Source organism: Bufo bufo, chromosome 6, assembly GCF_905171765.1.
Source record: "Bufo bufo chromosome 6, aBufBuf1.1, whole genome shotgun sequence".
Taxonomy (NCBI): domain Eukaryota; kingdom Metazoa; phylum Chordata; class Amphibia; order Anura; family Bufonidae; genus Bufo; species Bufo bufo.
This window is the reverse complement of record NC_053394.1, coordinates 293,706,454-293,729,835: the sequence shown is the minus strand read 5'-3', so window position 1 is coordinate 293,729,835 and position 23,382 is coordinate 293,706,454. Positions and strand designations below refer to the sequence as shown.

At 41.6% G+C, this 23,382-nt stretch overlaps 1 protein-coding gene across 3 annotated transcripts in view; it reads right to left on the bottom strand.

The window, feature by feature from the left end:
- The window catches only part of LOC121003065 (NXPE family member 1-like), a 1,048,328-nt gene continuing 1,024,946 nt past the window's right edge, over positions 1-23,382 (bottom strand). For all 3 annotated transcript variants that reach the window (XM_040434622.1, XM_040434621.1, XM_040434623.1), the window contains one exon: positions 1-563. In XM_040434622.1, coding sequence (XP_040290556.1) covers positions 28-563 — 536 coding nt within the window. In that variant the 3' untranslated portion in view covers positions 1-27. The remainder of the gene's footprint in view (positions 564-23,382) is intronic.

Here is a 23,382-nt window from a genome sequence, read left to right as displayed (position 1 = left end):
TTCATAGACAGATGCCCTTTAAATATGTTAAGAACAAATATATGACAAGAACATGTATATCTGGTTCCTGACTACAGTCATCGGTGGATGGACGTTATCTGTATTGAAGGCAATTGTCATATCCCATGCATCAACTGTAGCAACCGGAAGATCTTTGAAGACTTCCTTTACAATCAGGTATTGGATGTAGCCGTGAAAGTCACTCAATCTCTCTGCATCCCGGATTTCTCGGGTGTTCTCAGCTTTGATGATGACCTTTGTATCTGGACTCCTTAAGAAGAGTCTTTCCACAGCTCTGTGCACATTGAAAACTCTCCTGATGAAGAGCTGAATTGGGAAGGGCCTGAAGTGTTGACCAAGTGAGAGGACGAGCACATGGTGTGGACCTCCTTCTAAGTGATCAATTTCATCACTCATGTAAAAGTCATCTTTAATGACATAGAAATGTGATGCAACAAAGGGGTGACTATGCTTCTTAAAGAACAGCAATGTATTCCTTTTATCATGTGCTGCAAAATGTTTTGAAGGTAGACCAGCACGGTAGAGATTAAAGTTCTTGAATTCTGTCAGAGAAAAAAAAGTTGATATTAATTAAAATTATATTACATATAGTGCGAACCTGAGGTGGCTCACCTCTCCACTATCATGTCTCTATGTCTATCTGACTCACCCTGTCAGAAAATATATAAAATAACTGATATATAGACAGGCTCTCTGCACCTGGTGACACTTGGAGAGGTGAAATTTAAAAAAGGACCTTTAATGTATAAAATAAAATAACACAAAATGCAGTAAAATAACCCCTAAAATGCACATAGAAATGTTAAAACCTTCTAAAATGAATAGGAGTGGTAACATTCATACTCTAGACCTATATAGGTAAATAGCAAAGATGTTGAGCCTATTTGCAGATGATCTGTTGATGTCCATCACAAACCCCATAGTGTCCCTCCCCAACCTGTTACAATTATTAAAATCCTTTTCAGAAATCTCGGGCCTCAGAATTAACCACAGTAAATCAGAACTTCTTTCCTGCAATGTCCCTTTCCAGCAGAAAGACCAACTGTTATGTAATTTCCCATTCCAGCATAAATCGCAATACATTTCTTATCTAGGGACGTTATTGCCGACCAAACCTGAACTAGTCTACAAATTTAATTTTCCCCCGATGTATACTAAGATTAGACAAGATTTGAAATCTTGGGCCTCTTTACCGGTATCTTGGGTAGGCAAGATTCATATAATTAAAATGGTAGTGCTCCCAAGACTTTTGTATTTATTTAGGACTCTCCCTGTCCCAGTCCCCCATGTGTAAACATAAATCCCAAGGGGGTCTATCTGTACCAGACTTTCTGAAATACTACAGAGCAGCGAGACTGGCCCAACTCTTTCTAACACATTTAGATAGAAAAAAACAGCCACTATGGGTTTCTTTAGAGATGTCTAACATGGTGCCTTATACTTGGACAGCCTTGATATGGATGGCTCCGTCCCTGCCGTCGACTGTCCGCAGCACATCCCTTCTATCACATTATTCATTGTTACTCTGGAGGTCAGTCCGGTTCAAATATAAGCTACAATCCACACCATCCCCGCTGACCCCGATATTTGGCAATCCGTTGTTTCGTCCAGGTTTGCATTCCCCGTCCTTCCCCTGGTGGACCAATAAGAATCTCTGTACACTACATAAATTCTTCCGTAGAGGTACCCTAGAGTCTAAAGGTGATTTTTTGGGGAAGCATTTTCCTCCTGATGGAGAACTTTTTAACGTTAATAGAATTTTCTCCTTCTTAAGGTCTTTAGTTGGATCAACCCAAAACCTAGATTTTGTCCCTTTTGAGAGACTGATCACATATTCCCTATACAAACAAGGCCTTCTGTCTAGAATATATGGATTTCTTGACGTTCACCCAGAAGGGATAAAACTACCCTATATGTTGACCTGGGAAAGAGATATGGGTCTTGAATCCTCTGTCCCTACATGGTTCCAAAGATCACAAACACTTACGAAAGGTTCCTGGCAAGTCACCTTAGCAGAAACCTCTATAAAAAATTTACATAGGACATACATGGTGCCAGCCAGGTTACATCAGATGTATCCAGAGGTTTCTCGGAAATGTTTTAGGAGATGTGATGCGGATGGTACGATGCTACACATTTGGTGGGGTTGCCCTGTAGTGAGGCGGTTTTGGGACCAGATCTGCTCATTGATTGCTTCCGTCTTAGGTTGTAGGTATTTGGCTACGATTCCTCTTTGTTTATTGGGCGATAAGCTCTCAGGATTATCCATGCCCAACTTTAAATTGTCACAATTTATCTTGCTAGCTGCAAGAATCCATGTCACTTTCAAGTGGCGCACACCCTCACTTAGCAAACAAGCGGTTATAGATAGGATTAACAAACTGCTTCTTTCTGAAAGACTCACAGCAATCAGGACAGATGCGGTCAATGTCTTTGAGAAAGTCTGGGAACCTTGGATGTCGTCTTCTTTCTCTGTGGACCTCAGATATACCTTCACGTTATAAAGTATTTGTGCAAGATTGTACAGTTATGTGCTATATTTACCTATATCTGGAACAAATGATCCGAAATGTTTGTTTGTTTTTTGTTTTTGTATATCTATTTTTTTTTATTTGATTTAATGTTAGATCTCCTCTGACAAAACATAATGACAATGATCTGTAATGCAATATTGATTTATAATGTATTCTTTATTGTATTTTCTCTTGCTTAAACCACATAACTTCAAATAAATGATTTTTTTGAAACTAAATAGCAAAGATGATCAATCAATAGTCCCACATGGTAATAAAGGTATAATGGTATAAAGGTAGCAGCATATAATCTTTTTATTTCCACCTAATAGGAGCCGCAATTGCCAATGTTATTTGTGATACTGTGTTGCAACAATGAAATGTATTAAATCACTCCCAGTAATTCAGCAGCATACGACACAACAGTGTAATAAATCAAGCCACTCCTGTTGTTTAAGCTGCCTGTCTTGTGCTGTTCACACTGTGATATATAGCTCTTTAGCTGGTTTGCAATCTGATCTTTGGAAAATTATTCATATGCCCAGTTCATATAGAATATACTATTGTTCATATGCCCAGTTCATTAAGATATATATTCCACTGCATATCTTATTGTGAATTGTATAAATGTTAAGTTGGCAGTCAGGTACTAGTGTATACCTACTGTGGCGTCCCACGTGGCATTTGTATACTGACTGCAGTTACCTTTCCCATCATCTTTACAGTTTGCTGTTTTGTATAAATCCATCCCACGTGGTAGTGGCACTGTTGACATCCCACGTGGTAATGTAACTTTCACATGCGGACTGCCGATCTGTTTAATGTGGTTGCGGATGCCGGGAAGTAAAGGGCTTCAAACAGTGTAGTTAGGCAATATTCCTCCCAGGGTAAGACATGCGGGTGCAATGTTAGTTCACCAGACGTGTTTCAGAGTCAGAGTCTGACTCCTTCATCAGAGAATTAGAAACACTTTTACATAAACAATTGAAACAAAGGTGGGAAATAAGGTCTTTAAAACAATATGTAGAAAATGGCAGAATCCCAAAAGGTCTGAGTTTATCCAAAATTCCAGCACAAGATCTCTGTGATACAGATTTTAATAAAAAATGGGAATCCTTCCTGATGATTCAATCTATGGCATTGATTCAATTGATCATTAAAAGAAGGACACAAATTTTGGATGTAACAACTGACAAAATAAAATCAGATAAAAGAAACAATAGAAAAACTTCCAAAAAATGAAGAATTTAATATCTGTCAGGACAGACTTTGTAAAAGTTTAGACAAATTATAATGGGAAATTATGGAGAAGAAAATTCTAAAATTTAAAAACTATTTAGAAAATACACAATCAAAGAAACAGAAGAATCGATCTCAACATGTATGTGAGAACACTATACAAATAGGAGAAATAGATGATGTCACTACACAATTAAGATTCAATGTTCCAGTCACTAATAGATTTGAAACACTTACAAGTGAACATTTTTTAGACAGAACAACAGCACATCACAAAACACGCAATCGACAGACACCACGACAATCACCAAATAGAGCACACCGCTCACCTTCACCAATTCCACACCAATACAACTTAGGGAACAGAAATGCCAATCAAGATTGGGATCACAGGAACCACTATTATCACAAGTCCCCACAAGCACGAAATTTAGACAAATACTTGAGGCCCAATTACACACAAGAGATACCACAGAAACAACATCACAAGAAATACACCCAGGACAGAGGAAGAGAAAGATTCGAAGAGGACAACGGAAAACGAATAAATCACAACAGACGATAAACACGGAGAATGCTAAAGATTCAATAATCAATCTTAGTACAGTTACATTAACAGAGGACCAAATTAAACTTTTAAACAAAGGATTAAAATTTTCTCCCACCACTAAAATGAACAAATTTGATACCTATATAGGGATAGAAAAATTTGAAAACTATGCTTGAAAAATATATATTTTTAAAAACCCTATTACATGTGCTCCAAAAAATGACGAAAAATATGTACACACTGATTTAAAACAAAGATCGATGAAATTTCCTAGGCAAGAAATAAGTCAAGGGATTGCCACTTTCTAAAAATGCGTTAAAAAATGATAGAAGACGAATAAAAAATGGCAATATAAGGAGCAATCTTTCAAGCCAAGAGATTCAGGCAATAAAACAACTACAAACACAAAGTAATATTATCATTCGACCAGCCGATAAGAGGCGCTATTGTAATTCTAGACACAGAGAAATACAACCAAGAATGCAGGAGACAACTGTTAGACCAAACTACATATAAAAAATTAACCAAAGACCCCACTAAAGATTTTACCAGACTTTTTGAAAATGATGTCAAAAAGGTGTAGAAAATAATAGCATTTCAGAACAAGAAGCCAAATTTATTTCAAACATACAATTAAGACTACCAGTATTTTATTGCTTGCCGAAGGTACATAAAAGTTTAGATAACGCAACTGGACATCCAATAATCTCAGGCATCGGGTCCCTAACGTCTAATTTATCACAATATATAGATAGATTACTTCAACCTGTGGTTAAAAACACAATAATTGACATGAACAGGGAATAAATTCCATAAAAAGACAATTAGAAAAAAGTCATCTTTTCTATACAGTACAAATTCAATATTTGGCAGAGGGAGTAGAATACATTCTGACGCACAACTATTTCTGATTTGAGTCTCTGAATTTTTCCTCCAGACCAGAGGTACTGCCATGGGCACCAGGTTCGCCCCCCAGTTATGCAAATGTATTCATGTCCCAATAGGAGGACCACTATATCAGTCCTAGACTGGGGACGGACCTGGTGCTATGGCATAGATATATTGACGATATCATTTTTATATGGCAAAATTACAGTTATTCCTTGAAGAAATAACTCAATTAATCTATCTTTTTATCTCCAATATAAGCAGATCTCAGATAGATTCCTTAGATTTACAAATCAAGGTAGATAACAACAAATTGATCTGTTGTACCTACCCAAAACCAACAGCAAGGAATAGTTATATCCTATACTCGAGTTGCCATCTTCTAAGCTCCAAATTTAGGACTGAAGATTGCACCTTCCTTAAACCAAGGCATAAAAAACAGAAACACTCAATAAATGGTTGGTTCGGACAAAAAGGGTTATACAGATGCAATAGATGCTGCAATTGTAAGGTGGCTCTTGCTCCAAGCAAAATAGAAAAAAATCTGCTCAACAACTAACTTTCAGATATGAAATAAGAGACTCTCATTTGCAACACCACTAACGTTATCTACATCATACAGTGCCCATGTGTAACATCCTGGAGTATGTCACTAAACTCTTTCTCCCCGCTACAACATGTCAGGTGCATATGTATTGCCATCTTGTGTAGTCTAACATTGCATTTTCCATTATATGTATTTTCTATGCCTGTTTCATATATTATGCTGTCATTTCCATGTACACCAGCAGGTGGCAGCAATGTGTTTAGTTCACTTTAGCATAGCTAGACTGGAATAGTTCAGTCCAGTGTTTATCTTCCCCTCTTCTTGGAGCAGAAGTGGGCTGGTCCCACGCCCTGCAGCAAGGGAGGGGAGAAACCAGTTAGATCCAGTGTGTACCAGCCCCCCTCTTGGGGAAGGCTGTGTTGGTAGGAGCTCCCAGAAACAGGGATCCCAACCAAAGATCCTCTTCCCAGCCTGAGTCATCTAACTCAGTGCTGGTTGACAAACAAGCAGCCATCTCCAGAACTAAAGATCTCCAGGAAGAAGCCATCATACCCTGCGAGCAGTCCTGTGAGTACAGATCCAGAGACCAGGAGAAGCCAAATACCTCCTTCAGCTAGTCAGGCCCATATCAAGCAGAAGACAGACAGAGCAGAAGATAAATACCTGCCAGACTCACTAGGCATATAGTATAGGAGCAGAAGAGGCATTAACCCCTGCCATACATTGCCAATACCTGCTGGGACCTAAAGACTATTGCTGTACTCATATGGATTTATGCTGCACCCCTTCAGTAAAGACAAGTTGGATCATATTTCCTGTCTGGATTGCATTCATTCCTCAATTACTCCTATTAACCACACTCATTTTATTGCAAGTGAGCCAGGATCCAGGAGTCCAGCCGTACCAAGGTAGGAGACACCGTTGACATTACACAGAGACATTATCTCCCTCTGGCATTCCTCACTTGGTACGTGAGTTATAACATCTTAAAGGGCCCTGCTACAGTACCTGCGCAAGCTGCAATTGGCGTCACGAGCTAAAAACTATTAATATTGCGCCAGTGTGCATCTGTCCCAATCCGGCTTACTGCATATTTTGGCGTCACGAACAGGATCGGATTGAATTGTGTGCCATCCCTGTCCAACAGAACCGGATCCAATCCTGTGTTAAAACGGATCCAATCGCATGTTTCACAGTATTGCAAGAGCTGCAGTTTGTACAAAAACCTGAAAATTGACTTTATTGCCTTGTTGCTGTGCAAGAAAGCACCATGCGGTGCCCACGAGTACTCAGGGGGTTAATTCGCCATATTCGCAAGATGGCGCCGCCTCTCCATGCTTGTCGGAGGCGGGAAAAGACAAGAACGCCCTCTCAAGAGCGCGAAAATGATGACTACACCCCCCTGGAAGCGGGAAAACTAAAGACTGCCCACCATGAACTTTGTATTGTGAACCAAGGGAGTGCAGACTCCTCCCTCTGGGCTCCACCCTCACCTCCTGCATGCACCATGACGGAAAAGAAGATGGATGCCAACCCGGAAACCAAGATGGCCGCCGATGCTGAGCCTGCTCCCGCGGAGGATGCCGCTGATACAGTCGCCAAGGCTTTGGACCAGCCTGCACCGCAGACGATGATTGGACCCCGCGATGACCTCCAAGAGGCATCGGAACTGGCCGCGACATCAGGTAAGAGCAGACGCGCTCCCTGAGGCCCAGGCCCTGTCCGTACCTGCCCCTGCACCGCTTCCTGAGGCTCCCGATACCCCAAACAGGCCTAGGCCTGCTCCGCCAAGGACACTTACTGGTGCGGCGGAGGCGGACGAAACTTCCACTCCGCCGCCCAGTGCTGCTACTACTGCCAGAGCGGGATGTCTCAATCCTGATGTCCCCATAGTGAGCCCTGAAATCCCTGTGGCTCCAACTCTACAGGCGGGGCAAATAAATAACTCTGTCCTGACTTTCAATCCCAGAGTGCAACCCTACATTCTGCCCTGGAAGCTGCCACAGGCACTCTCAGTTTGCCTACCAGAGCCCCTTCAGCCGGAGGTTTTGTCCACCTCTGCACCGGCTAGGGATCCCGGCTTGCAGCATGTCACAGCTGCATTCACCAGGCTGACTGCTCAGCCAATTCCTAAAGACACCACAAGAGGGCAGTGGTGCACCATTACAGCTGCTGAGAGCACTCAGGTTAAGAAAGAACTTTTGTCTCCTCAAATATGGGATCCAGGAGGATGTTTTCCAGACTTTCCTGTGAGGAAAACTACCCATTGTGCAAATTAACCACTACCTTGTGTAGATTATAATTAACTTTACTGTTCCATTGGATTAAAATTGACTATAGTAATAATATTGATTGCACTGATATTTGCATAAGTTTTTGCACTCATTTTTCCAGTTTACATGTTATGTAACGTTTAAGATAACCTGCCCATTGTGTGTATTCTCTCCTAGGTGCCGCAATGTGAACTTTATACACTGTTTATCATGATTGCACTTAACAATTGCACTTAACAAAAATGTAGCAACTTACTTAAAGTGGGCCTTTTTCACAGCTCTTGTTCTCTCCCCCCTTCATACGGACTGTCATCATAGGGACGTTGAATACTAATGGCCTACACCCGGTGAATATACCCATAGGTACCCAGGTAGGACCAAGTGGTAAGTCCAGGCAGATCCAGTTACTAAGTTTGGGATTTCAATAGTTGTATCTGCCGCTGTCAAAGTAAGTCCTTTATCTGTGAACAGCTGTACACAGAGCCCGCTGCTAAATACCTGAAAGATAATGGTTTGCCGCGATCCAAAGGATGAATGTATTTCAAATAAAAAAGTGTGGTATCAGCGCTGGAAAGAAAAGGGACATGGGGCACAGGGAAGAAAAGAGTACATGTATCGTTGGATGTAGGTCCGGGAATGCTCCTAATCCAGATTCGGTTTCTGTGGGCACTAATCAGTGCAGGAGGGGCAGTGGTTCTTCTTGCTCAAAACTTCAAAAAAGCGTGCACCGCTCCGGCCGGCAGCTGGCGCGCGCACGAAGGAGCGTGCTGGTAAGGGAATCCGAGAGCGCAGCGTGTGACGTCACAACTGTTGTACGGATACTTCCAAGGACCAAAAGCAATCCTTCGCGTTTCGAAGCCAGCGGGCTTCTTCGTCAGGGATGGTTACTATGATCAGTCCTGTGGAGTAAATAGAGGTCTGGTTCCCATGGTAACTATTGTCCACTCCCACACTGTTGTTTACGGTCCACTTGTTAGAAGAGGATATGGGGTGCGTCCCGGTGATTCAAAGTTATTTTTATTTTTATTTTTACTTGTCTATGAAAAATAAACTTTTTTCAGGGATGTTATATTAGCGGTATTTTATTATTAAAAGGCAAATAGTTCCATTTCTTGATTTAGGCCCCTTGGGGCTAGGCTGTTCAATCTAAAGATCGATTTACTCTCGCACCGCGACATCTGTTGAATGAAGTCGCCGCCTCTTGTATTGGGTTTAACTCTTTCAATGCCTCCAAAAATTGAGCCATAAAAGGTACCCCCGTGATGTTCATTATAATGAAGGGACAGAGGGTGACCATCATATTTTTTATTTATATTATTCAGATGTTCACCCATCCTAATTTTTAGTTCCCGTTTAGTTCTACCTATATATAATTTTTGGCAAGGGCATTTGATGAAGTATATTACACCCCTGGTGTTACAAGAGATATATTGGTTAATTTTGTAGGTGAGTTTGGTATCGCCAATCTCTATTATGGGATATTTAATTAAACCTGGTTTTATCTTATGGCAATTTTTGCAAAGTTTACAGGGAAAGAAGCCCCTCCTCTCTGTATGAGTAGTTTTAATATTTTTCGCATGGCTAGATGTTTTACATGATAGTGCTATTAAATTCCCTAGGTTTGATGCCTTCTTAAAGATAAATGTCGGGTGTGTTGGAATTCCAGTTACTACACAGGTACCCCTGCTGCTTCGGGAATCGTTAGAAGCCCTAGGCTGCTCCTTCCCGCTTGTTAAATGTTCCGGATTGTTCCCATCCGGAGGTGTCTCATTTCCAGGAGCGCACAGGATTAAAGGCCCTCCTCCTGTGACTTGCCAGAAGATACGGAGACGATAAATACCTCCCCTTCTGAGCCTTTTGCCTAAGGTAAGGCGCCTCAAGCCTTAGAGCCATATATTCTAGCTTCCTCATAGACATCATAGTGATTGTGCTTTAAGCCAAATTTCTTCAGGCTATGGTGCAGGGAAGGGAATACAGGATAAAGCCACCGTTTCATTTGCGGGCTTTGCATTACACAATGGTGGGATTATGGAGTAAAGACACCCCCATACTTTCTTTGATGTCTACCGAGCTCAGGACATACAAAGTCAGTCAGTAATGTTTGCTTTGTGCAGTATTTAGGATACCTGGTTATACCAAGAGAAGGAAACTGTGTGTTGGACACCTTACTCTAGCGGGCAGGAACCTCGAAAAAGCCGTTTCATGTTTTGTCTACGTATGTCTTTATATGTAATTCACGCAGCACTTTGTATTTATTGGGTACCCAGAGCTGATTCCTTCACCCTCCTAAGCATACGCCGAGGACGGCTTCACTTAAAGTAAGCGGGTATGTAACATCCTGGAGTATGTCACTAAACTCTTTCTCCCCGCTACAACATGTCAGGTGCATATGTATTGCCATCTTGTGTAGTCTAACATTGCATTTTCCATTATATGTATTTTCTATGCCTGTTTCATATATTATGCTGTAATTTCCATGTACACCAGCAGGTGGCAGCAATGTGTTTAGTTCAGTTGTGGGCTGGTCCCACGCCCTGCAGCAAGGGAGGGAAGAAACCAGTTAGATCCAGTGTGTACCAGCCCCCCTCTTGGGGAAGGCTGTGTTGGTAGGAGCTCCCAGAAACAGGGATCCCAACCAAAGATCCTCTTCCCAGCCTGAGTCATCTAACTCAGTGCTGGTTGACAAACAAGCAGCCATCTCCAGAACTAAAGATCTCCAGGAAGAAGCCATCTTACCCTGCGAGCAGTCCTGTGAGTACAGATCCAGAGACCAGGAGAAGCCAAATACCTCCTTCAGCTAGTCAGGCCCATATCAAGCAGAAGACAGACAGAGCAGAAGATGAATACCTGCCAGACTCACTAGGCATATAGTATAGGAGCAGAAGAGGCATTAACCCCTGCCATACATTGCCAATACCTGCTGGGACCTAAAGACTATTGCTGTACTCATATGGATTTATGCTGCACCCCTTCAGTAAAGACAAGTTGGATCATATTTCCTGTCTGGATTGCATTCATTCCTCAATTACTCCTATTAACCACACTCATTTTATTGCAAGTGAGCCAGGATCCAGGAGTCCAGCCGTACCAAGGTAGGAGACACCGTTGACATTACACAGAGACATTATCTCCCTCTGGCATTCCTCACTTGGTACGTGAGTTATAACATCTTAAAGGGCCCTGCTACAGTACCTGCGCAAGCTGCAATTGGCGTCACAAACTAAAAAATATTAATATTGCGCCAGTGTGCATCTGTCCCAATCCGGCTTACTGCACATGCAAAAAACTATATATAGGAAGAACCAAAAGGACACTAAAGAAAAGAATATCAAAGCACAACGGATATGAAAAATATTCATTGTCAAAACATTTTAAGATGTCACACAATCAAGACCCAAAGGGCATATTTTTTGCAGCAATTGAGAGGGTAGAGAAACATTGGAGGGGAGGAAACCACATTATGTAAATGTCCCACCTAGAATCAAGATACATCTTTGAATTTAACACACTCTTACCTGAAGGCCTCAATGCTGAGCTTGAATTATTCGGCTTCCTGTAGAAATGGGATGGGTGCCCCTGGCCGACTGTAGATCGGCCTCAGACTGTTTACCAGTACTCCGATCTCCCCTTGGCGGAAGGACCCCATCCCCAATCTTCTAGCATAGAACATTTACAATATATATATAAAATATACACCCGAGTATAAAGAAGAACAGAATAGAGTATTAGTAAAAGGGCACTTGCGCTTTTTAGGAACATTTTATTCATTATATATGTTTTTATATACAGTTGTGTTCAAAATAATAGCAGTCAGACATCACTAACCTGATCAATCACTGTTTTTGGTAGAAATGATATTTCTACATGGCAAATAATTTACTAGCAGGTGTAGTAGAGTAATAGAAATCGAACAGACCCAACAGGCATGACATGCATGCTGCTGATTCTCTGTAATTGAATCACTAATTGAAAAGGGCATGTTCAAAATAATAGCAGTGTGGCGTTCAATGAGTGAGGTCATTCATTCTTTGAAAAACAGGTGGCAACTATTGCCCTTATTTAAGGAAGGAAGGCAGCAAATGTTGTACATGCTGGTTACAGTGTATTTCTCTCTGAAATTCTGAGGAAAATAGGTCGTTCCAGACATTGTTCAGAAGAACAGCGTACTTTGATTAAAAAGTTGATTCGAGAGGGGAAAACATAAAGAAGTGCAGAAAATGATAGGCTGCTCAGCTAAAATGATCACAAATGCTTTAAAATGGCAATCAAAACCTGAAAGTCGTGGAAGAAAGTGAAAAACTACCATTCAAATGGATAGAAGAATAGCCAAAATGGCAAGGACTCAGCCAACAATCAGCTCCAGGAAGATCAAAGAAGGTCTAAAGTTACCTGTGAGTACTGTTACAATTAGAAGACGCCTATGTGAATCCAAACTATCTGAAAGAAGCCCCCACAAAGTCCCAGTGTTGAAAAAAACACGTGCTGAAGAGGTTACAATTTGCTGAAGAGCACATTGACTGGCCTAAAGAGACATTTTGTGGACTGATTAAAGTAAGATTGTTCTTTTTGGGTCTAGTGGCCGGAGACAGTTTGTCAGACGACCCCCAAACACTGAGTTCAAGCCACAGTACACTGTGAAGACAGTGAAGCATGGTGGCGCAAGCATCATGATATGGGGATGTTTCTCATACTATGGTGTTGGGCCAATTTATCGCATACCAGGGATTGTGGATCAGTTTGAATACATCAGAATACTTGAAGAGGTCATGCTGCCTAATGCTGAAGAGGAAATGCCCTTGAAATAGGTGTTCCAACAAGACAACGACCCCAAACACACCAGTAAACGTGCAACATCTTGGTTCCAGACCAACAAGATTGACGTTATGGAGTGGTCAGCCCAATCCCCGGATCTTAATCCAATAGAAAACTTGTGGAGTGACATCAAAAATGCAGTTTGAGGCAAAACCAGAAGAAATAGAGAAGAACTGTGGAATGTAGTCCAATCATCCTGGGCTGGAATACCTGTTCACAGGTGCCAGAAGTTGGTTGACTCCATGCAACACAGATGTACAGCAGTTTTCAGAAACAGTGGTTATACAACTAAATATTATTTCAGTGATTCAAAGGAAAGCAAAATCTTCAAACATTTTTCAGTTTATATAGTAAATGTTTGAGTTTGTACAGAAGAATACAAACACTGTGTCACGGAACCATGAACCAGACGTACAACAAGAGATAAGTGAAAATAAGAAGGCTTTATTGAAAATAAAGCTGTAAAGCAAAAGTCCAAACGAATGGTGAAACCGAAGCAGAGTCCTTGAGAGGCCAGAGATCAGGAACCAGAAGGGTAGTCAGACGAAGCCAGGATCAGGAACCAGCAGGGTAGTCAGACGAAGCCAGGATCAGGAACCAGCAGGGTAGTCAGACGAAACCAGGATCAGGAACCAGAAGCAGCAGCAGTCTTAGAAGCATGTGAACACAGGGGGACCAAGCAAGGAACTGAAGCCACAGACCTCCTATATATATGAGCTAGGCATCCAGCTCCTCCCAGTGGGAAGGAGGAGCCGCAGGGTGGAAGGCTACAAGAAACCCAGAAACCAAGATGGCCGCCAGCACATGTCAAACGAAGGAGAACAGCAAGAAGGTAAGACCATGACACACTGCTATTTTTTTGAACAGTCTAATATTCACTTTTCTTAATTTTTTTTAGAGGAACACCACAAATTTGATATATTTTTCTTCATGTTTTGATTTGGAATAGAATGTGTAGTGTTCCCAAGGCATTTGTGTGTATGGAAATAAAAGCTATTAGAAGGATTTTGAGCTTTATTCCCTTTTTTAAACACACTGCTATTATTTTGAACACAACTGTATATGTTTGATATATATATATATATATATATATATATATATATATATATACACACTCACCTAAAGAATTATTAGGAACACCTGTTCTATTTCTCATTAATGCAATTATCTAGTCAACCAATCACATGGCAGTTGCTTCAATGCAATATTAGGGGTGTGGTCCTGGTCAAGGACAATCTCCTGAACTCCAAACTGAATGTCAGAATGGAAAGAAAGGTGATTTAAGCAATTTGAGCTTGGCATGGTTGTTGGTGCCAGACGGGCCGGTCTGAGTATTTCACAATCTGCTCAGTTACTGGGATTTTTCACGCACAACCATTTCTAGGGTTTTACAACGAATGGTGTGAAAAGGGAAAAAAACATCCAGTATGCGGCAGTCCTGTGGGGGAAAAAATGCCTTGTGGATGCTAGAGGTCAGAGAGTATGGGCCGACTGATACAAGCTGATAGAAGAGCAACGTTGACTGAAATAACCACCTCGTTACAACCGAGGTATGCAGCAAAGCATTTGTGAAGCCACAACACGCACAACCTTGAGGCGGATGGGCTACAAACAGCAGAAGACCCCACCGGGTACCACTCATCTCACTACAAATAGGAAAAAAGAGGCTACAATTTGCACAAGCTCACCAAATATGGACAGTTGAAGACTATTAAAAATGTTTGGCAGGTCTGATGAGTCTCGATTTCTGTTGAGACTTCAAATGGTAAGAGTCCGAATTTGCCGTAAACAGAATGAGAACATGTATCCATCATGCCTTGTTACCACTGTGTAGGGCAGTGGTGGTTGGTTGTATGGTGTGGGGGATGTTTTCTGGGCACACTTTAGGGGCCCCTTAGTGCCAATTGGGCATCGTTTAAAAGACCACGGGCTACCTGAGCATTGTTTCTGACCATGTCCATCCTTCATGACCACCATGTAGCCAACCTCTGATGGCTACTTCCAGCAGGATAATGCACCATGTCACAAAGCTCGAATCATTTCAAATTGGTTTCTTGAACATGACAATGAGTTCACTTTACTAAAATGGCCCCCCTCAGTCACCAGATCTCAACCCAATAGAGCCATCTTTTTGATGTGGTGGAACGGGAGCTTCTTGCCCTGGATGTGCATCCCCAAATCTCCATCAACTGCAAGATGCTATCCTATCAATATGGGCCACCATTTCTAAAGAAATGCTATCAGCACCTTGTTGAAATCAATGCCACGTAGAAAATTAAGGCAGTTCTGAAGGCAAAAGGGGGTCCAACACCGTATTAGTATGGTGTTCCTAATAATGCTTTAGGTGAGTGTATATATATATATATATATATATATATATTTTTTTTTTAATTTTATTTTTTATCTGAATAAGAATAAAAACTGATATATTCCTTAAATATTCTCAAATATTTCACTATCTTTCACAAAGAAAATATTCACCTATCTAAGGATGACTTCACAGCACAAGTTTGCACAGAAAAAACGCATATAAAGAAAAAACGCAACTATGCCGCAAAAAAACTCAAAATATATGCAACACTCAAGCTTAAACTATCTGATTGACAGATAGATTAAGGAAATATGGACTGAAAATATTTTGTCTTATATGCCCTTAAGATAATCAGTCAAAACAAGTGAAAGAAAGAATAAGGAGAATTAGGAATTAAATCCATTTTGAGCTTTCAGTTTCAGTCAAACGAACAGTATAAGGTTCATTCACATGTCCGTGTGTGTTTTGCGGATCCACGGACATCGGCGATGTGCGTTCCGCATTTTGCGGACCGCACATCACCGGCATTCTCATAGAAAATGCCTCTTTCTAGTCCGCAATTGCGGACAAGAATAGGATATGTTCTATTTTTTTCGGGATCGGAATTGCGGACCCGGAAGTGCGGTTCCGCAATTCCGGATCCGGGCAGCACATCGTGCTGCCCCATAGAAATGAATGGGGTCCGCAATTCCGTTCCGCAAAATGCGGAACAAAATTGCGGACATGTGAATGGACCCTAAGAAGGGTGAGATGGGTAAATGCGGGCAACGCTGATGAAGGAGTCAAACTCAGACTCCGAAACACGTCTGGTGAACTAACAATGCAACCTGCATGTCTTACCCTGGGAGGAATATTGCCTAACTTTTCAATGGGTCTTTTCAATTGAACATCTTTCAAGTGCAACTCTTTAAGTGCACATACCGAATTTATACCAGAATGTCATATTATGGATATGGAATCCACTTTTTCATCACTGCCTACTGACCATCACCCAATTCTCTCCTCTCCAGGTATGTCTACATAGAAGCTACATCTGCACCCAGCTTTTCCACAGTCTGATATTGTCCACACCCCCTCATCTTTCCTTATCGTCCCCCTGTATATGTCTACATTGAAGCCAACTGCAGCACCAGCTTTTCCACAGCCTGATATTGTCCACACCCCCTCATCTTTCCTTCTTATGCATGGTATGTCTACATTAAAGTAACTGCTGCACCCAGCTTTTCACAGCTGATATTGTCCACACCCCCTAATCTTTCCTTCTCATCTCTGGTATGTCTACATGGAAGCTAACTGCTGCACCCAGCTTTTCCACAGTCTGATATTGTACAACTCCTCACCCTCATCTTTCCTTCTCAAACCTGGTATGTCTACATTGAACTTTAATGTCTCTTTCCCTGCTGGATTATTGAGTATTTGTTTACATGACTATCTTTCACCCTGTATCTGGTCCTCCCTTGATTAGGCCATATGTAGCCCCCTCCCCTCTCGGTCACACCTGATTGAACACTGAGTGGTATAAATCTAAGTCCTTAGGTCTTTAAGACCTTGGTCTTTTCAATGCAACATCTTTCAAGTGCAACCTCTTTAGGTGCACACACCCGAATATACACACTGGACCACAGGTGATTACAGACATAGTTACTACAAAAAAAAAAAAAATTCATCTTACTCTTCCCACTTTTCCACAACTCCTGAATAGCCCCAAATCCATTCACCCAGCAAGGAACTATTTATTTCTTCTTCCATCTTACATTCTCATCTGACAGCTTGCACAAACCTGTTTGGAAACATAAAACACTTCTTTCCCAAAACCACACAGATACCTAATGCCCTCTCTTATTCTCATCTATTAGCACTTTCTCTGCTTCTCCTTACTGCTGGTGATATCTCTCAAATCCAGGCCCCCCCTCAGCAAATCCCCACTATCACCTCAATGTCCCCAGTACAAATTCTACAAATGTCTGCAACCCTTTAAACAATAGTAACCATTCCTCTGACCCCTGACTCCTTTGGTTCCTCTTGCAGGAGCTTTATGGAATGCATGTTCTGTCTGTAACAAACTGTCATACATTCACAAAACTTTCCTTTCTGGGTCTCACAGAAACATGGCTGACACCATCTGACAACTCCCCCCCCTGCTGCCACTTCATATAGTGGATTTCATTCACTCCACCCCCCCCCCCCCCCCGCCCCGGCTGCAAAAATGGTGGAGGAGTTGGTCTTTCCCTATCAGACAACTGCTCTACAGCCCAACTCCACTGTCACCCTCCATTACGTCACCTCATTTGAATTAGCTCTGTTCGCATCTACTCTCCCTCCAAACCTTCTAAGTAGCGGTCATTTACCGCCCCCCCCCATGCCCAGCCACATCTCTTTCTTGACCACTTGGTACTACACTTTCTTTCTGCCAACATCCACCAACTATCATCATGGCTGCACTTCAACATCCCTATTGACACCTGCCACTCAGGCTGCCCTCCTAAACTCCTATCGGCCTCTCTTCCTCCTTCAGCCTGTCACATGTGTCTTCAGCTCCCACCCACCAGAGATGGTCACTCTCTGGATCTTATCTTTACCGCCTCTGCTCCCTATCTAACCCTTTCTAATTCGCCATCTCACCTGTCAACGGTAGGGCGTATGTGGCGGAAACTCCCCAAGTACAATGTCCACCCCAGGGGGTACTAGGCTGTAGGCAGGGAAAAGGGAGCTGGTCACGACTAAAGATTCCCTAAAATAGCCCTAGGTCTCCTGGCTGTATGAGCCGCCTGTAACCCCTTAAGGACCGGGCTTATTTTCACCTTAAGGACCAGGCCATTTTTTGCAAATCTGACCAGTGTCACTTTAAGTGCTCATAACTTTAAAACGCTTTGACTTATCCAGGCCATTCTGAGATTGTTTTTTCGTCACATAATGTACTTCATGACACTGGTAAAATGAAGTCCAAAAAAATTTTTTTTTTTTTTTGCACAAAAAAATACCTAATTTACCAAAAATTTGAAAAAAAATTAGCAAATTTCAAAGTTTCAGTTTCTCTACTTCTGTAATACATAGTAATACCCAAAAAATTGTGAAGACTTTACATTCCCATATGTCTACTTCATGTTTGAATTGTTTTGGAATGATATTTTATTTTTTGGGGATGTTATAAGGACTTTAGAAGTTTAGAAGCAAATCTTGAAATTTTTCAGAAATTTACAAAAACTAAATTTTTAGGACCAGTTCAGGTCTGAAGTCACTTTGCGAGGCTTACATAATAGAAACACCCAAAAATGACCCCATCTAAGAAACTACACCCCTCAAGGTATTCAAAACTGATTTTGCATACATTGTTAACCCCTTTAGGTGTTGCACAAGAGTTATTGGCAAATGGGGAGGAAATTTGAGAATTTCATATTTTTGTCAAATTTTTCATTTTAACCCATTTTTTTCACTAACAAAGCAAGGGTTAACAGCCAAACAAGATTGTATCTTTATTGCCCTGACTCTGCCGTTTACAGAAACACCCAATATGTGGCCGTAAACTACTGTACGGCCAAACAGCGTGGCGTAGAGTGAAAGGGTGCGTCGTTTGGTTTTGGAAGGCTGATTTTTATGGACTGGTTTTTTGACACCATGTCCCATTTGAAAGCCCCCCTGATGCACCCCGAGAGGAGAAACTCCCTAAAAGTGACCCCATCTAAGAAACTACACCCCTCAAGGTATCAAAACTGATTTTACATACGTCGTTAACCCTTTAGGTGTTGCACAAGAGATATTGGCAAATGGGGAATGAAATTTGATAATTTCATTTTTTTGCCTAATTTCAATTTTTAACCATTTTTTCCACTAACAAAGCAAGGGTTAACAGCCAAACAAGATTGTATCTTTATTGCCCTGACTCTGCCGTTTACAGAAACACCCAATATGTGGCCGTAAAACTACTGTACGGGCACACAGTAGGGCGTAGAGTGAAAGGTGCGCGGTTTTGGTTTTGGAAGGCAGGTTTTGCTGGACTGGTTTTTTGACCCCATGTCCCATTTGAAGCCCCCCTGATGCACCCCTAGAGTAGAAACTCCATAAAAGTGACCCCATCTAAAAAAAACTACACCCCTCAAGCTATTCAAAACTGATTTTACAAACTTTGTTAACCCTTTAGGTGTTGCACAAGATTTAATGGAAAATAGAGACACAATTTCAAAATTTCACATTTTTGGCAGATTTTCCATTTTAATATTTTTTTTTCCAGTTACAAAGCAAGGGTTTAACAGCCAAACAAAACTCATTATTTATAGCCCTTATTCTGTAGTTTACAGAAACACCCCCATATGTGGTCGTAAAACCGCTGTACGGGCACACGGCAGAGCGCAGAAGGAAAGGAATGCCATACGGTTTTTTGGAAGGCAGATTTGCTGGACAGTTTTTTTTTACACCATGTCCCATTTGAAGCCCCCCTGCCTGATGCACCCCTAGAGTAGAAACTCAAAAAAGTGAATCCATTTTAGAAACTACGGGATAGGGTGGCAGTTTTGTTGGTAATAGTTTAGGGTACATATGATTTTTGGTTGCTCTATATTACACTTTTTGTGCAGCAAGGTAACAAGAAATAGCTTTTTTGGCACGTTTTTTTTTTTTGTTATTTACTACATTCATCTGACAGGTTTTATCATGTGGATTAATTTTTATAGAGCAGGTGTGTCACGGACGCGGCGATACCTAATATGTATACAATTTTTTTATTTATGTAAGTTTTATACAATAACTTCATTTTTAAAACCAAAAAATGTTTTAGTGTCTCCATAGTCTAAGAGCCATAGTTTTTTCGTTTTTGGGCGATTATCTTGAGTAGGGTCTAATTTTTTGCGGGAGGAGATGACGGTTTGATTGGCACTATTTTGGGGTGCATATGACTTTTTGATCGCTCGCTATTACACTTTTTGTGACGTAAGATGGCAAAAAAATGGCTTTTTTTTACACCGTTTTGTTTTTATTTTTTTTACGGTGGTCACCTGAGGGGTTAGGGCATGTGATATTTTTATTAGAGCCGGTCGATACGGACGCGGACGATACCTAATTTGTATACTTTTTATTTTATTCTATGTAAGTTTTACACAAAGATTTCATTTTTCCATAGTCTAAGAGCCATAGTTTTTTCAGTTTTTGGGCGATTATCTTGAGTAGGGTAGATCTTTTGCGGGATGAGATGACTGTTTGATTGGTACTATTTTGGCGTACATGCAACTTTTTTGATACTTTTATTACCTTTTATGGGAAGTAAGGTGGGCAAATTTCAAATTTCTCATAGTTTTTATTTTTTTTATTTTTATGCCGTTCACGTGCGGGCGAAAGTAACTGACCGTATTTATAGATCAGGTCGTTACGGACGCGGCGATACCTAATATGTGTAGTGTATTTTATTTTTATTTTTTTTATTCAGTGATAAATGTTATGTTTTTTTTATCTTAACTTTTTTCACTTTTTTTTTTTTTACATTTTTGTGACCCAGACCCACTTGGTTCTTGAAGATCCAAGTGGTCTGATCTTGTCTGTATAATACAGTACAGTACAATATATATTGTTCTGTACTGTATTTTAACTTGTCTGAACAGATCTATGCCTTTTAGCATAGATCTGTTCAGCACATGACAGCAGGACGCCTGAGCAGGCGTCCTGTTGCCATGGGAACCTTCCCCGTCTGCACAACTTCGCAGACGGGGAAGGGTATGACAGGGCTGAGGGGGGCTCTCTGGGGGCTCTCTCCCTCTCCATCGGGGGGCTGCAAAGCACAGCAGCCCCCGTTGGAGAGGGAGGGAGCTCCCTGAACCGATGACAGTTAACTTTTTCCATACGCGGTCCGTACGGACGCGGTATGGAAAGGGTTTAAACGACTGACATCTTCACAGATGTCAGCCGTTTATACCAGGGTGCCAGCAATGTGCTGGCACCATGGTATACCCACTAGAAAGCCAACTATCGTTCATGGGGAGGCGGGCGGGGGATCGCGATCCCGCTGCCCGCTCCGCCCGCTCCCGCAACGCCCCCACTGCATGCGACACCCCCCCCGCACCACCCTCCGCCATAAAATCGTGCAGGGGTGTGCAGGGGGGGGGTGTGTGAAAAATATTGATTTTAGCCATCTAAAGTTTCTGATCCCGCGGTCAGGGCCCGCGGGGATCAGAAACTGCAAAAAATCGCAGCAAAACCGCAGGTCTGAATTGACCTGCGGTTTGCTGCGATCGCCCGATACGGGGGGGGTTCAAATGACCCCCCCCCTGCATTGTTACGGGATGCCGGCTGAATGATTTCAGCCGAAATCCTGTCTCCAATAACACCCTGGGGCGCCGGAATACAGATTTTAAGTCAGGACGTACGGTACGTCCTGGGTCATTAAGGACTCGGGAAATAGGGCGTACCGTACGTCCTGGGTCCTTAAGGGGTTAATGGTAAGGGGGCTCATACCCCACAAACTAGAAGTCTAGTAATCCCTGCATCGCCCTCAACATAGTTGACAGGGCAGAGACCTCTGTTCATCCATCACCACGGAATGAAAGGAGTCTCCAGCGGCCAAGTAGCAGACAGGGAGAAAGACAATGCAGCAACTGCACGGAGGTAAGAACACAATGTAACAACGGAAACATCGAACACCTTACCTGCCGCAGCAAAGATGGAATAACCACACAACAACAACTGGACCCCCATGCGGACACCGAAGCAGGGGTTGGCACCAGGCAAGGTGCTAATGTCTTTAGGTTCAGAAGACGAACAGGGGAAATGTCTAGCAGACATGCTGGACACAACATCAACAGACCAGACATGTAACAACGCATAAGACATAACAACCAAATCCCAAATCAAACCTACACAAACCTAGACACATAAGGATGGGTGGAGGACATGGAGAAGACATAGGGATGACATTGCTAAAAGACCTTGATGTCCAACAAGGTGGCCCTCAATGACTGGGCAGATGGAATAGCCACAGAAAGGAGCTTAGCTTCCCCAGCCCAAAGCAAGGCTAGAGCACAACTAACCTCCAAGCTACAAACAAAGGCTAAATAGCTAGAAGAGACCACATTTTCCATTTTAATATTTTTTTTCCAGTTTCAAAGCAAGGGTTAACAGCAACAAAACTCATTATTTATAGCCCTTATTCTGTAGTTTACAGAAACACCCCATATGTGGTCGTTAAACCGCTGTAAGGGCACACGGCCAGAGCGCCAGAAGGAAAGGAATGCCATAGGTTTTTGGAAGGCAGATTTTGCTGGACAGTTTTTTTTTTACACCATGTCCCATTTGAAGCCCCCCTGATGCACCCCTAGAGTAGAAACTCCAAAAAAGTGACTCATTTTAGAAAACTACGGGATAGGGTGGCAGTTTTTTTGGTACTAGTTTAGGGTTACATATGATTTTTGGTTGCTCTATATTACAACTTTTTGATGCAGCAAAGGTAACAAGAAATAGCTTTTTTGGCTCGTTTTTTTTTTTTTTGTTATTACAACATTATCTGACAGGTTTTATCATGTGGTAATTTTATAGAGCAGGTTGTCACGGGAGCGGCGATACCTAATATGTATACAATTTTTTTTATTTATGTAAGTTTTTTCCAATAACTTCATTTTTAAAACCAAAAAATGTTTTAGTGTCTCCATCGTCTAAGAGCCATAGTTTTTTACAGTTTTTGGGCGGATTATCTTGAGTAGGGTCTAATTTTTTGCGGGCGGAGGAGTTGACGGTTTGATTGGCACTATTTTGGGGTGCATATGACTTTTTGATCGCTCGCTATTATACTTTGTGGGACGTAAGATGGCAAAAAATGGGCTTTTTTTTTACACTGTTTTTGTTTTTATTTTTTCAGGTGGTCCACCTGAGGGGTTAGGCATGTGATATTTTTATAGAGCGGTCGATTCGGGACGCGGCGATACTAATATGTATACTTTTTATTTTATTTATGTAAGTTTTACACAATGATTTCATTTTTGAAACAAAAAAAATCATGTTTTAGTGTTTCCATAGTTAAGAGCCATTAGTTTTTTCAGTTTTGGGCGATTATCTTGAGTAGGGTATGATTTTTTGCGGGATGAGATGACTGTTTGATTGGTTACTATTTTTGGCGTACATGCAACTTTTTTGATCACTTTTATTACCTTTTTTGGGAATGTAAGGTGGGCAAAATTTCAATTTTCTATAGTTTTTATTTTTTTATTTTTATGCCGTTCACCCGTGCGGGGAAAGTAACATGACCGTTTTAT